General features: G+C 37.4%; 1 protein-coding gene across 2 annotated transcripts; it reads right to left on the reverse strand.

Moving 5' to 3' along the window:
* Positions 1 to 13,118, reverse strand: snupn (snurportin 1). 2 transcript variants are annotated; one of them, XM_053237237.1, is made up of 9 exons: positions 12,980 to 13,118; positions 10,538 to 10,702; positions 8,655 to 8,838; positions 7,278 to 7,382; positions 5,366 to 5,462; positions 5,172 to 5,269; positions 4,935 to 5,012; positions 4,765 to 4,845; positions 1 to 2,574 (listed from the first exon to the last, which is right to left on the reverse strand). In XM_053237237.1, the coding sequence occupies exons 2-9, from the start codon at positions 10,693 to 10,695 to the stop codon at positions 2,278 to 2,280; spliced, it is 1,098 nt and encodes a 365-aa protein (XP_053093212.1). In that variant the 5' UTR covers positions 10,696 to 10,702; positions 12,980 to 13,118; the 3' UTR covers positions 1 to 2,277. The 2 variants fall into 2 exon arrangements, with proteins under 2 accessions (XP_053093212.1, XP_026774965.3); XM_026919164.3 differs by lacking the exon at positions 12,980 to 13,118 and adding an exon at positions 12,378 to 12,555.
* Positions 13,119 to 13,688: the final 570 nt, after the last annotated feature.

Here is a 13,688-nt window from a genome sequence, read left to right on the forward strand (position 1 = left end):
CTGTAACAATATAATAATGTATTATGTATTTCCTGGGTTTACTGTATGATAATATGCAGCCAGAATATAAAACATTGTTGGCTATATTACATAAACATAATACTTATAAGAGCTACATAAACTTACCACATAAAGATAGAAATAATTAAAACCAATTGTAAAATATCAAAATGCATAGTTAATAAAAAAAAAAAAAATCAAAATAAGAATTATTTCAAGTTTATTTCTCTCTCTGGCTCTATCAGTGTCATCCTTAAAGCACTTTCATGCATTAAACTCACTTTTCCCTTTTTTTTTTTAAATTAGAAACTCACATTACATTAATTTCACTAATTTCTTCTCCTTTTCTTTCTTTCTTTGTTTTTTTTCTTTTTACTCCTTGCTAGTGCTTTCAGGAAATGCAAATCTGTTCATAGTTCATAGTCTGTAGTTCTAATCCCTAATGTCACAGACGTTCACACACGTCCTATTTTTCGAATGGACTTAAAATAAAATAAGCACTAACAATCCACAAGTTTAAGGATGAATCTAAAAAAGAAAAAAAGAAAAAAAAAAAGGAAAGAAATCCCGGTCTCTAGACTGCAGTGGTATAACATGGCAGTGTTATTACAGATACAGATACCTGTATCAATCTCAAGGTGAATGTGGGATCAATATTGCAACTACGAAGGCAGGTATAAAGGCAAAGCACAGACATCTGTGATATTTGAGAATATTTATATTACATTTAGAAAGACTGATCATTTGATTTTTGAGGAATAATACTGCAACCATGTACGACTATTTTAGTGACCTGTGATGATAAAGTAAATTCTGTGAAACGTAACACACTAAATGTCCAGCACAAGTAGTGCAGCAGACAGAACAGGATTTTATAGGAGAAATGCTTTGCCTTTGCAATACAGACTCAGAAAGATCAGCTGCTGAATTCTCAGTTATTAAGGTCTTAAGCAAGAATTCTTAAATGGCGTAGTAATGGATCTGCGACGAGTTGATGGGCTGATGATGAACAGCTTTACTTGTGGGGGGAAAATAACAACAACAACAACAAAAAAATTAATAATAAAAAAACACTGCTTTCTGTGGCATGCCTCTATGTGAAAACAGAAAATGTGAGGTTAGTAGCACGTTTAGAAACAACAGTAACATGAAACCAGGTTAGCGCTCAGACAAGAGGGTGATGTAAGAGACGTGTGGTTTTTAAAAGAGGGGTTTTGGTATTAGTCACGGGTTGCTTTCCAGGAACGCTGAGCCCATCATCAGTGTGCAAAAGACCTACTTTTGTCAAATATAATAAATAAGATGGCACTGAACTGATTATGATAATGTATTGAGTACAGTTTTTAAACCACATACCATTAACAGAAACGTACTTTATGCTTGCATTACATTCAAATATCATTCCTAAAATGAAAGACAAACCAAATGTATACATAACGGAAGATTACAGTCCTCACATCCTAGCTTGACATTTCATCACCCGATGAGCTGACCCAATTAAATTGTTTGTTGACATTTAAGATTTTCAGAGATTTGAGTTTCCTAGGACTTCTAACCGCGAGTAAGTTCACAGAAGCTGAATGGTTTTGCAAACACATACATTTTGCCATAGAAAGTGCTCAGCTTTGCATTTTATTCAGTCGGGCATCCAAGGTGAACCTGCACATGCAATTAAAGCTAAATTCTCTTTTTAAAAAAAATCTAAAAACAAACAAACAAAAAAGGGAGGGGGTTCCAGAAATTGAAAATTTCTCAAATAAAAATACATTTATTAATACAGCGTTAAAAGTCTTTCAAGCATCCTTGTTAGACAAGGATGGTCTAAATTTAAAATTTCAGAATGGCATTCGTGCAGAATATCACATGCACACAGAATGAGGTTTCGTGAATTCCACGTAATTCAAGCGTGCATCTGATAGACGAAGACGGATTTTCTTTGTTTCTTCGTGTCATCCTGGAGCTACAGTGTTAAGCCATTGAATAATTCATCAAATCATATTGTTAAAGCAATCTGAATAGTTTTAGCTAATGATGAGTGCTAAGACAAAAGAAACAAAATGTAAACCAATGTTCAAATGTTGTTTGAAACAGTACGGGAGGTTTAACTGATCAATAACGAATGCCAAATTCATCACACTACAGTGTGGAAAGTATAAAAGCTGTCTCTGAGCTAATCTAAAATCAACAGGGTTTCAGAAAACACTGAATAAATGCCAGAACTCTTGTCCAGAATTTCTTGGCGTGATACCAAATCAGTAGCTGCTGAGCCGCTAGCAATCAGCTCTCCATGCGCTCTTTCTGGTTGCTGCTTCCTGTTTGCGTCTCTGGCGTGGACAGATGCTCTAGCTCATATCTTCCGTTTTGATCCGCAGGCCGAACCTGATTGGACGGCTTCTTGTGCTCCAGGATCTGCTGCATCTGGTGGGTAGCGTAGTCCGGCTTGGCGGTGAGGGGGCACTGTGGCACCTCGATACCCAGGATGTCGGACACCATGTAGGGTCTGAGCCATCCCACCAGCGGTGTGCTGCCCGGGGTGTAGTGAGTCTCACGGTGGTAGAACAGCAGCCCGTCCACCTGGAGACAGGAGTCAAGTGCATGGTGAACATCACGTAGGCGTAGCGAATTTTACATATTTGCACAGTGAATGTTATTTAAGTGTAGTAAATATTACGTAAGCATAGTGAAAATTACATAAGCATAATAAATAAGTGTAGTGAACATTACATAAACATAGTGAATATCATGTAAAGATAGTGAATATTATATAAACGGAGTGAATAACATGTAAGGATAATGAATATCATGCAAGCATAGTGAATATTACGTAAGTATAGCGAACGAGCATAGAGAATATTACGTAAGTATAGCGAACGAGCACAGCGAATATTACGTAAGTATAGCGAACAAGCGTAGCGAATATTACGTAAGTATAGCGAACAAGCGTAGCGAATATTACGTAAGTATAGCGAACAAGCGTAGCGAATATTACGTAAGTATAGCGAACAAGCGTAGCGAATATTACGTAAGTATAGCGAACAAGCGTAGCGAATATTACGTAAGTATAGCGAACAAGCGTAGCGAATATTACGTAAGTATAGCGAACAAGCGTAGCGAATATTACGTAAGTATAGCGAACAAGCGTAGCGAATATTACGTAAGCATAGTAAAACATATTACGTATTATGAATATTATAAGTGTACTGAATATGCATAGTGAATTTTATGTAACAATAGTGAATATTACGTAAAAGTAGTGAATATTATGTAAGCGTAGTAAATAAATGTAGTGAATATTATCTTAATATAGTAAATAAGCACACTGAATATTTCATAAGGATAGTGAATATTACTTAAGCGTAGTGAATTTTACGCAAGTGTAGTCCGTATTCTGTAAGCGTAGTGAATATTACGTAAGAGTGGTTGTAAATAAAGTTACATTTTTGCTAAAAAGTGTTAAATTCCTCTATGTATGGATAATTTTGGGACACTATGCTTTGTAATAAATAAGCATAGTGAATATTACATAAGAATAGTAAATATTACGTAAGTGTTTTGAATATTTCGTAAGGATAGTGAATATTATATAAGCGTAGTGAATATTTCGTAAGGATAGTTAATATTGCGTAAGCATAGTGAATTTTACGCAATCGTAGTGAACAAGCATAGTGAATATTACGTAAGGATAGTGATTACATAAGCAGAGCAAATATTACGTAAGCATACTGAATAAGCATAGTGAAGTTTTTTTGTGTAGTTTTTTTTTTTTTTTTTTTTGAAGATGTGAACACATTAATCTCACTCCAGTTTTGACCTAAACAGTCTCTCCGAGAGCGTCTGAGAGGTGCTCTCAGTCCAGTTCTAAGCGAACTCTGGTGCGGTTCGACTGCAGTGAGGAAGTATTTCAGTCCTGAATCAACCCAACTGGGGAACCAAAACTTGCCATGTATTTTGGGTTGCACACAACATTGTTTTGCAGATGTGAGCTGCTAAACTGACCCGCAAGGTACAGCTGAGCCCGAGCTCAGTGCTGCATGTGCTCTGGACTGACGAACAAAAAGAGAAAACACTGGAAGCGTTACACAAAACATTTTAAACTAGTTATTTATATAAATTGTCAAAACAAGTATTTAGTGAGGAGTCAGTGCTCTCTGTGCTTGAGTGACTTTTGTGATTTCTGTGCACTCCTGGCAAAAGATTGTTTACTTTTTCTGTCGCCGTATTTCTGACCAATGACTGGAAAAGTTCTGAGTACATTTTCAGCCTCTCAGATTCCTCAGCCAAGTTTTTTTTTTTTTTTTGCATTGTTTAATTATTTTCAATGTTAAACCAAACAGCAAACAGACCAAAAGTATCAATTTCGCTCTGGTTCACTTCACTAAGCAAACTGACCAACAGGTGTGAAAGTGCCCTTTATTATACTTTACAATATCACGGATTTATTGAGCACTTTTTCTGTTCATACGCTGGCTAGTGAGTTTATACCGTGCTTTATGTATGCTAAAATGCATCTCAAAATTATGTGAGTATAAATATAATTATATTATACTATTATGATTTGTGGCACATCATCATAAAGTATTTGTTTCCATCAGTTTACTGCATCTTGTCTGTATCAACTTCTCTGAATATTTGTGATTTCTATTCATATTTCTCTACTGAACAAATTCAGAATTTCCATAAAATCCACTATGGAAACGCCACCAGAGAAACAAGTCTGTTTTCAAAACAGAAAGTTGTATGAATACAACATTCCAAAGCTCTTACGCTGAAGCTGTAGTCGTGTGCCAGGGCCTTTTGAATGGACTCTGTTGTACAACTGATGCTGTTCAGACTCACAAAACGGAACTGCAAACAAATGTGGGAAAACAAACTAATGAGTACATTCGATCAATACTCTACTGTTAAAACATTTTTAGTACTAGTAATGAACTTACAGGGTTTCGTTTGCAAATCTCCGACAGTCCTTCTACCTCTTCAACCTTCGACTGCAACCAGTAGAACCGGAACTCAGTCTGTTATTAACAAAAAATTCAATAATGTCGCTTTTACTTAGCTGCCACGTATGCATTGTCTAAATAATTCAATAGGAGATCATCCATTTGCCAACGTCAGGATGTAAAAAGATCTTTGCTTTGAAATCATGATTAGACCAGAAGAATAAACTGACTCACTGAGCAGTCGTAGACAGGATGCCCTCTCCAGCACATCACATCCAGGATGTAGTACGTCCTATCCACTTCACTGTAAATGCAGTCTAGGATGGTGTAATCTGTAGGAAAGCAAAAACCAAGCCTAATTACCACAAGACAGTTCTACTTTAAAATGTGTTTTTAAAAGATGTTTAGTTTAGTCCTGGATTACAGACCTTTCCCAATGGCTGAGTTGTGTCTGTTGCCTCCTGGTAGCAAAGAAGGGAAACGATTCACACAGTACCCACTTTTAGTGTATGATGAAGTGGAGCCCTATTAAGGAAAAGAAGTTAATTAATAAATAAATATTTAAAATATGAGAATTTCAGTACCATTTAACGTGATTTGCAGAGCTCCTGAGCTCGGGTTACTGTCTGTGCATGTACATGTGGGTTTCCTCCGGGTTCTCCGGTTTCCTTCCACCGAGATAAATTGCCCCTAGGTGTGAATGAGTGCATGAGTGTGTGTGTGTGTGTGTGTGTGTGTGTGTGTGTGTGTGTAATGCCCTGTGATGGACTGGCGTCCCATTCTCAGCCCCAGAGTTCCTGATACAGGCTCTGGATCCACTGCGACCCTGATCAGGATAAAGCGCTTACTAAAACTCTAGTGGGTCATTAGTAAAGTTTCTATTGGTTCTTAATCAGTGCTTAACACGTCTTGCTGTAGTATCATAACTCAACATTCGAAGCCTTTTTCTAAATTACACACATTCACTTCCAACAAATAACATATCTGCCATATCAGAGGAAAAACATGACAAGTACCAGAACAATGAAAATATAATAAACTGTGAGTCAGATGGTTGAGCGGAGGATTAGGAGCTGGGGGAAGTGACTCTCAGGCCAGTAAACCTTTAATAACGTTGTTACAGATGTAATGCGGAAACACTGAGGCAGTGCTGTTTGACGCAAATAAACAATCGATGAAACATAAATGCAAATGAACCTTATTACCATTTATACCACAGCTCTGTCGAACGGTTTAAATGAATGCTCTCATTCTAATATGTTGTCGTTGTTTCTATGGTAACAGCTAACACAGGGCCTTGTACGGCAGCCGCTTCACATAAACGCATTAAATAAAGTGTGCGTGAATGTTAATACGGTGAAGTTTACTGTAAGGAGATGTTTATGCTCAGAAGAATGAAACGTTTAAATAAATAATTGTTTATAGGTGCTACAGATAAAGTGATACCTGAAACTAACTTGTCTTGATGTTCAGCAACATTAGAGGTAACTATAAATGGATAAATGTGCTGGTCCTGGAAAATCACACCACTCTGTCTTTGATTGTGTTATTATACAACAGCACACTTTCATCTCCGTATTCAATTTCTGCTGCTACAAATATTTATTATATACTGTATATAATCTTTACACTCTCTACCCGGATGCTACTCATGTTCACATTCACAGCAACTTATATTGTTACGCTTTTGCACTATTGTCAACTGATTCCCTTTCTACTAGAACCGTGTGCTAGCCGGCGCTCTGCTGTAACTTTCTGTGCCCATTGTCTTGTTTTTGGTAGTTTTGTACTGTCTTGTACTGTCTTTTGTACTGTCATATGTCTACAAATGTTTGCACGGTGCACTTTATGTAAATATGTGTAAAGTCTCCTGTAGTTCTGTGTTTGTTTTACGTCGCACCTTGGTCCTGCAAGAACGTAGTTTCGTTTCACTGTGTACTAACTAGCTGTATATATTTGAAATGACAATAAAACCACTGAACTTGACTCATGTTTTATTCCTTACTTAGCTACTGCTGCTACCATCTAATTAAAATAAGTTATCTACTTCTACATGTATTATTTTCCTTATAAATGTTTTTAAATGCTAAAAAGACGTATTCACAGTCAGACAGCCCTCTAACCATGAGGGTTGTTTCATGAGGACTTTGTAACACAAGTTCATGTCCTAGTTCAGTTTCCTGTTAGACATGACATGATAAACCTATTTTCACCTAACCACGACATTTTCATACATCAGTATAATGTAATATAAATATATATATATATATATATATATATATATATATTTTTTTTTTTTAAATAAAGATATTTGTTCGTGAGAGAGTGATTAGTCCAAACCTTAGATGCAACGATGAGCGAGCGCTTCCCTACAGGACAGACCACCAGCAGCCAATCAGCGCTAAGATCCGCAGGGACGTCGACCAGCCACTCCGACAACATCAGCTGTACAGAGAGTTTAAAGTTTAAACACAGCCCTGAACTTATGCACCACAAGGCCAGTACGTGAAGTCTGTCTGCTTTACTTCAACATTTAATTATGATAATTATAAGCTGTATTAGCATTAGAAATCAGAGGCAAAGGGCTGGCATACAAGTTAGTAGAGAATATTTATATCCCATTCAGAAACAGAGAAGCAAATTTGTTAACTGAGATCATTTTTCCCACTATTAATATCTTACCATACACTTAGCTTGAGCACTACAATGATATTATCGATATTATCGTCCCTGCACGATATTATGTTGTCACGATATCCAGTGTCGTTTATCGGCGATTATACAGAGTGTCCAAAAAGTCAGGAATCAGAATGTGTTCAGCAAATAGATCGATTCAAATATGTTGAGCAAAATCCACAAAAACATGATAAAGCTGCTGAGAAAATGCGTAGAGCGGTACGGGCGAGTCTGGAACGATCTGCGCAGGTGTTTTAAACTCTCCAGTATTAACCGACTCGTCCTGGAGGCCCCGCCCCCTTTTCTCATCTCATGCGTTCTCGCTTTCTGTCACGGTAAATGGAGAACGTTCATTAATATGCAATAAAATCTACCATTAGCTAAGATTAGATAAGTACATATATTTAACATCGCTTTACTGTTTGTTTGTTTTTAATCAATCAAACGTGCATCCGAAAATGGCTAAAACTGCCGAAAGAAAAAAGAATAAAGATTTTGACCCAAAAAGGTTAAAAAGATCTACAACAAAGTGTCAGATCTAACACTTTTCAAACCATTTAAATGCTGATGATAATTAGGAATTGTTTTTCTTTTTATTATAATATTTTTCTTTTTTATATAATTCTTTTTAATTATTTTCTTTTCTAATTATTAGTTTTCTTTATTATTTAATAGTAATAAATAATATTATTACTATTAATTTTTTTTACTTTTTTTTTTCTTTCCTGATCAACAGACAAAATGTGAACAATGTGAACATCAGACAACCGATTTTTAAAAAGATTACATCGAAATTTGTTGTTATGTTTTTATGTTGTTGTTTTTTTTAACTGTTTCCTGTGCATTCAACCCGAAATGGTGGAAATGCTTGTTTCTCTGTCTTTTTTAGGCTATCGCTTCTGGAGGATTAAATTGTTTATCGCGATATTTTAAAACGGGAAAAATCCTGATCAGAAAAGAAATAAAAAAAATCAATATCACACAAGCCTAACAGAATGGCATGTGATCTAACAGATAGTCTACATGTTCTCTTGTTATGACCTGGTTGGCGTAGTGCCTCGGCAACTTTTTGCGTTGCTCGACTTCCATCCCTTCGTCTTCCGTTTCATCCTGCTGCTGACTTTTCTGTTTCTCTTCCTTCTCTTCCTCCTCTTCATCACTGTCTGTCCCTGTCCAGTCTCCGTCTGCCAAACGGCGGGCATGATTCACATAGTTCAGCCTTTTCCTACAAAAAAGAGGAAATTATATTATTATTTAGGAACAACACCTCTCACAAACTGGAAGTGCATTATGCAAATATGTCAGAGTTCATAAAAGTCTAACATGCGTTCATTTCAGACATAAACAGCACATAGTAAATTTAAAGAAAAAAAAAGTAAGTTTTTCTATCGTATCTGTAGATAACAATCTCATTCTCTTCATCATGTTACGAGCCAAATAGCCAAATACAAAAAATAATAAAAATATAAATTTAAAAAAAAAAACAAAAAAAAAAAAAAAACATGAAGGACAGTTAATTCTTTTCTTATGACAGCATATCAATTTTTTTTATTTTTATTTTTATCCATGTATAGTTACATTCAATGTTATGGACTGCCTTTACCACATTATAGCAGCTATAAACATTCATTGACACACCAGTCTTCTTTATTCTGTTTCATGAATAAGATTAAAAACACAACGTGTTATTGTAATGAGAAACCGCAAAGCGCAAACTCTTCAGTCCTGAAGACTTTCCCGTTACAAACTGGTGATACTGGAGACTCCTTCCATAAAATGTTAAATAAGCTTAAACCTTATCGTCTTGCTGAAAACTTCACATCAACGATTATGTTTTTCTTTGGTAAATAACAGCACGTGGCACATCTGCTGTACACGTCGCCGTGAATTAGCTGTAACTATGGAACAATACTCTAGTGAAAGAACATGTAAAATAAGCCTGTGATACCTGTAAGTACTGTCAGAGCTGCTGTTATAGACAACACCTTCTGAGCAATCAGATCCACTATATGCTAGTATAAAGGTATATATACTAAAAAGAAGGGACACTCGGTTTTATTTATCAATCTTTGTTGTGTCTAAGTTGTGTAAGTGTTTGTGTAAGTCAAACTGAACTAAATTTTTCCACCAGATATACAAAAGTTCCATAGACGCTGATTTTCTTCACACTTGCGTGTGTATGTTGATCACCTGTAAAGTGCAAAGCTTGTTCCCGATTCAGCTCATTTGCATTTAGTGACGCCCACAAAACTCCATAAAAGGACAACTGCACAGACAGCTGGGAGCACGAAATGAGCGATCAGGGTAAAGTCTGAAACACAGAAGTGTCCTCACTTCTATGCCAACGAAAATATTTTATAATATACAATATTAATAATAATAATAATAATAAGAAGAAGAAGAAGAAGAAGAATGTGAGCTCTAAATTTTCCATCAGCTGAGGCACTTGTTTATGTCATTCCTTTTGTCATAATTGAATAATTAGTTTTATTTGTCCTAATTTACAGATTTGTGTTGGCTCTCCTTCTTTATTCTTTACATTCTTTAATTAATGCCAATAAAATAAAACGACTTGTTTTCACAAAATGTTCTCGATGGTGCTTAGTCCCTGACCTAGTGAACGAGCATGAGGATGTGTTTTTGACTATAAAGCATTTCTGTAAGTCGCTCTGTATAAGAGAATCTGCTAAACGCGGTAAACGTAATAACAATAAGCAGTTTAAACTCGACAGTATATTCCAGATATAAAAGTGCAGTAATCCATGCAGATGATATGATCTGAAGTCGATCGAGTCGACGTTTACATGAGTTAGTCTTCTTATGCGTGAATTTATACAAGAGCACGAGTAGGATTATGGGACTTTCATGAATCATTGAATTAGCTTGGATAACACCATTAACATGTTAACATGCAGGGTACGTACTCCTTCTGCTCCTGCAGGAACTTCCTCCGCCGCTCATCCTGGTCCAGAGCGCTGTATTTGCTCTTGTACTGAGCGAGGCGGGGATGCGGGGCCGAGGTGCTGTTTGCTTCTCTGGTTACACAGAAGCTGGAGGACAGTGCCTCAGTCAAGGCATCCATTACAGACCTGCAAATAAGGCAGTACAAGACATTTATATGGGCTGATAACACACTCATACAGGCAGACTTCAACTAGGAGTAACTGCAGGGTTCTTCATTCTCATCCACAAAGGGCCTGGAGTTGATTCAGGTTTTCATTCCAGACAAATCCACACCTACTATTCATTTTTACGAGCAAAACTGATTTGTTAAACTCCTACACTATATAGCCAAAGGTTTGTGGACACATTACCATCACACCCCAATCTGTCCTCATTCATTAATATTTACTTATTCCCCCTTTCCTGTTATAATGAGCTCCACTCTTCTGGGAAGCTTTCCACTAGATGTTGGAGCGTGGCTGTGGGGATTTGTGTTCATTCAGCTACAGGAGCATTAGTGAGGTCAGGCGCTGATGTTGGTGAGGAGGTCTGGGGTTCAGTCGGTGTTCCAGTTCATCCCAAAGGTGTTCAGTGGGGTTGAGGTCAGGGCTCTGTGCAGGACACTCGAGTTCTTCCACTCCAACCTTCACACACCATGTCTTCATGGAGCTCGCTTTGTGCACAGGGGCATTGTCATGCTGGAACAGGTTTGAGTCTCTTAGTTCCAGTGAAGAGAAATTGTAAAGCTACAGCATACAAAGACACTCTATACAATTGTGTGCTTCCAATTTCAAACTGTTTGGTGAAGAAACACACGTGGGTGTGATGATCAGGTTTCCACAAGCTTTCGGCCATATAGTGTAGAATCTGGCAGAGAGCTCCTGCTTCATTTGGGATGAAAACCTGCAGACACACAGACGTCTTTGCAGAATATGACTGGAAAACGCTCTCGTTCTCTGTTTGACGTCAGATGTAGAACCTAACTAAATAAACTTCTCATTTCAGATGCTTTGGAATTTGGAAAAGATACACGATCTGTCGTACACGGCCTCTAGATCGCTAAGATCATGTAGTCAGCTTCTGTTAACTGTAACTTCTGTTAATCACTCAAGCTGTAAATCTAAAGGAGATCAGGCTTTTTCTGTTGCTGCATGTAAGCTGGAACAGTCTAACTTTTAACATCAGGGCTTTTCCAACACTGAGTTAGTCTTAAGACTTATTTTTATTCTTTAGCTTTTGATTAATTTAAAATGTACTGTTGTTATTGCTGTCTTTGCCATCTCTGGTGCCCAAAGCACTTTGTGATTACTTTTGTTGTGTTTAATGTGCTCTATAAATAAAGTTTGACTTGACTTGAATCTAAGAAATTGATGTTTGGAGTTTTGGAGTGGTTTTCTGACAGTCCTGGGATTTGAACTCACAACCTACTGATCATTTGAGAAGCTTAACCCATTTTTTTCCTGAAATTTCTAAAACTGATAAGATCCCAGATATCCAAGATAGACATAAACACAGCCTGGTAATCGATTAGTGTATGAAAAAGCAGGAGTGCTTGTTAATTACACTCCTAATAGCTCCCTATTGTACATAGTGCACTATCTAGGGTGTACAAGTCCATATTATTATACTAGTGCACTTATAAGGGGAGTCACTTCTTTCTTAGCATATGCCTTAACCTGCAGTTTAGCTAACCTTACCCTGGCAGCTAGAAACATAAACATACAGAACACAACTTCCCAGAGAGCTAACAGACCTAGCCATGTATCTAGGTTAACATGCTAACATGCTAACTCTCATATTTCTAGGCAATAGGAATCAAACCTGTTGTTGTGGACGTTCAGAGATGCCTCAGAAGCAGTAACGCTGCTCCTGCTCCGGTCACGTTTCTCTCTGAAGCTAGGGTCAGAGCCTAAATAGCATTATCCTCCCTTGTGTTCGTGCACTACACTAGGGAGTGAGAACCATGCTTCTACGCAGTACGTAGTGCACTATAAGGTAAACAAGACGCCATTTTGGAATTGAACCTACGTCATGTGTGCCGCCATCTTTTTTGTTGGTCAACCAAACGACTTCACGGAGTTTAAAAGTCGCTTCATTTATTAAAATGCTGGAGAACTGGTGTTGGAAAAAAGAAAACTAAACAAATAAATTTAAAAACAATCAATGAAAGATGTCGTGTTGTGTTATTGAGTGGTTTATTTTGTATTTTTGACCCGTTTATGAAATCTCAAGCCGACAGGATTATCCACTTGACGGCGACAGAGAGTTAAAAATAATCCCAGCTCTCGGCTAAAGGAGCTAAAGAAACCACAAAAAAAACTTTCCCCGGTTCATTGTTCGTGTGTCACGTCGTGGAAAGAGTCGGGATTAGCTTTTTAGCAAACGTGTAAAAGTGAAATGTTGTTTGTGTAGTTAAATATGACCTGAGTTTTGCTTCCTGAGTGGTTGTTATTGTGTTGAAGATGGAGTGAGTTGGAGAGGGGACTGCACTGGGACGCGTCCATCATCATCATCATCATCATCTTCATCCTCATCTTCATCCTCATCTTCATCCTCATCGACGTCTCTCCTACTGTTTTTTTGTCTCGTGACAATGTTTTGATACTTCCTCTTCTCACTCCAGCCTTGTTTCTTTGCTCATCATGGCTCATCATCGCACACTGCAGGACTACAACACTGAGATCTGTACTTTGTGAGTTAGCCAGTGTTTACCTTTGCCTTGTGGACCAAAACACAAAATACAGACTTTTGGCTTTGTAAAGTACCTCTTAGACTTCTTTCTTAGACTGAAACGTGGATTTAAAAGCGATTTATAGTCTGTTTTTACCATCTACTGAACTACAGAGTGTAGAAATGTAGCTCCCAGTTGAAGGGTTGAATCCCTGTAGTCAAGGCTTTGTTTGTTTGTTTGTTTATTTGTTTGTTTGTGATCCTCCCCAGCTTACAGAGCAGCCAGGGTTTGAGTTCTGAGCTTGATCCTGTGCTATAGATAACCACATTGAGCTTGATTTCATTAGGTTTGACATTTTTTCAGCCATGAAGCGGTCAGGCAGCTTGGAGTGCAGCACAGAGTGATCAGTGATCATCAGATAAAACTCTGAATGTGTGCTTGTCTTTATTTAAGTGCTGGCT

The sequence above is a fragment of the Pangasianodon hypophthalmus genome, chromosome 9 (assembly GCF_027358585.1).
Source record: "Pangasianodon hypophthalmus isolate fPanHyp1 chromosome 9, fPanHyp1.pri, whole genome shotgun sequence".
In the NCBI taxonomy this organism is placed as follows: Eukaryota; Metazoa; Chordata; class Actinopteri; order Siluriformes; family Pangasiidae; genus Pangasianodon; species Pangasianodon hypophthalmus.

Coding starts and splice junctions, on each gene's coding strand:
- snupn (XM_053237237.1), bottom strand. CDS start 10,695: ATGGATGCCTTGACTGAGGCACTGTCCTCCAGCTTCTGTGTAACCAGA. Junction 5,463..7,277: donor CGCTCATCGTTGCATCTAAG/GTTTGGACTAAT, acceptor TTTCCTTAATAG/GGCTCCACTTCATCATACAC. Junction 5,013..5,171: donor ATCCTGTCTACGACTGCTCA/GTGAGTCAGTTT, acceptor TGTTAATAACAG/ACTGAGTTCCGGTTCTACTG.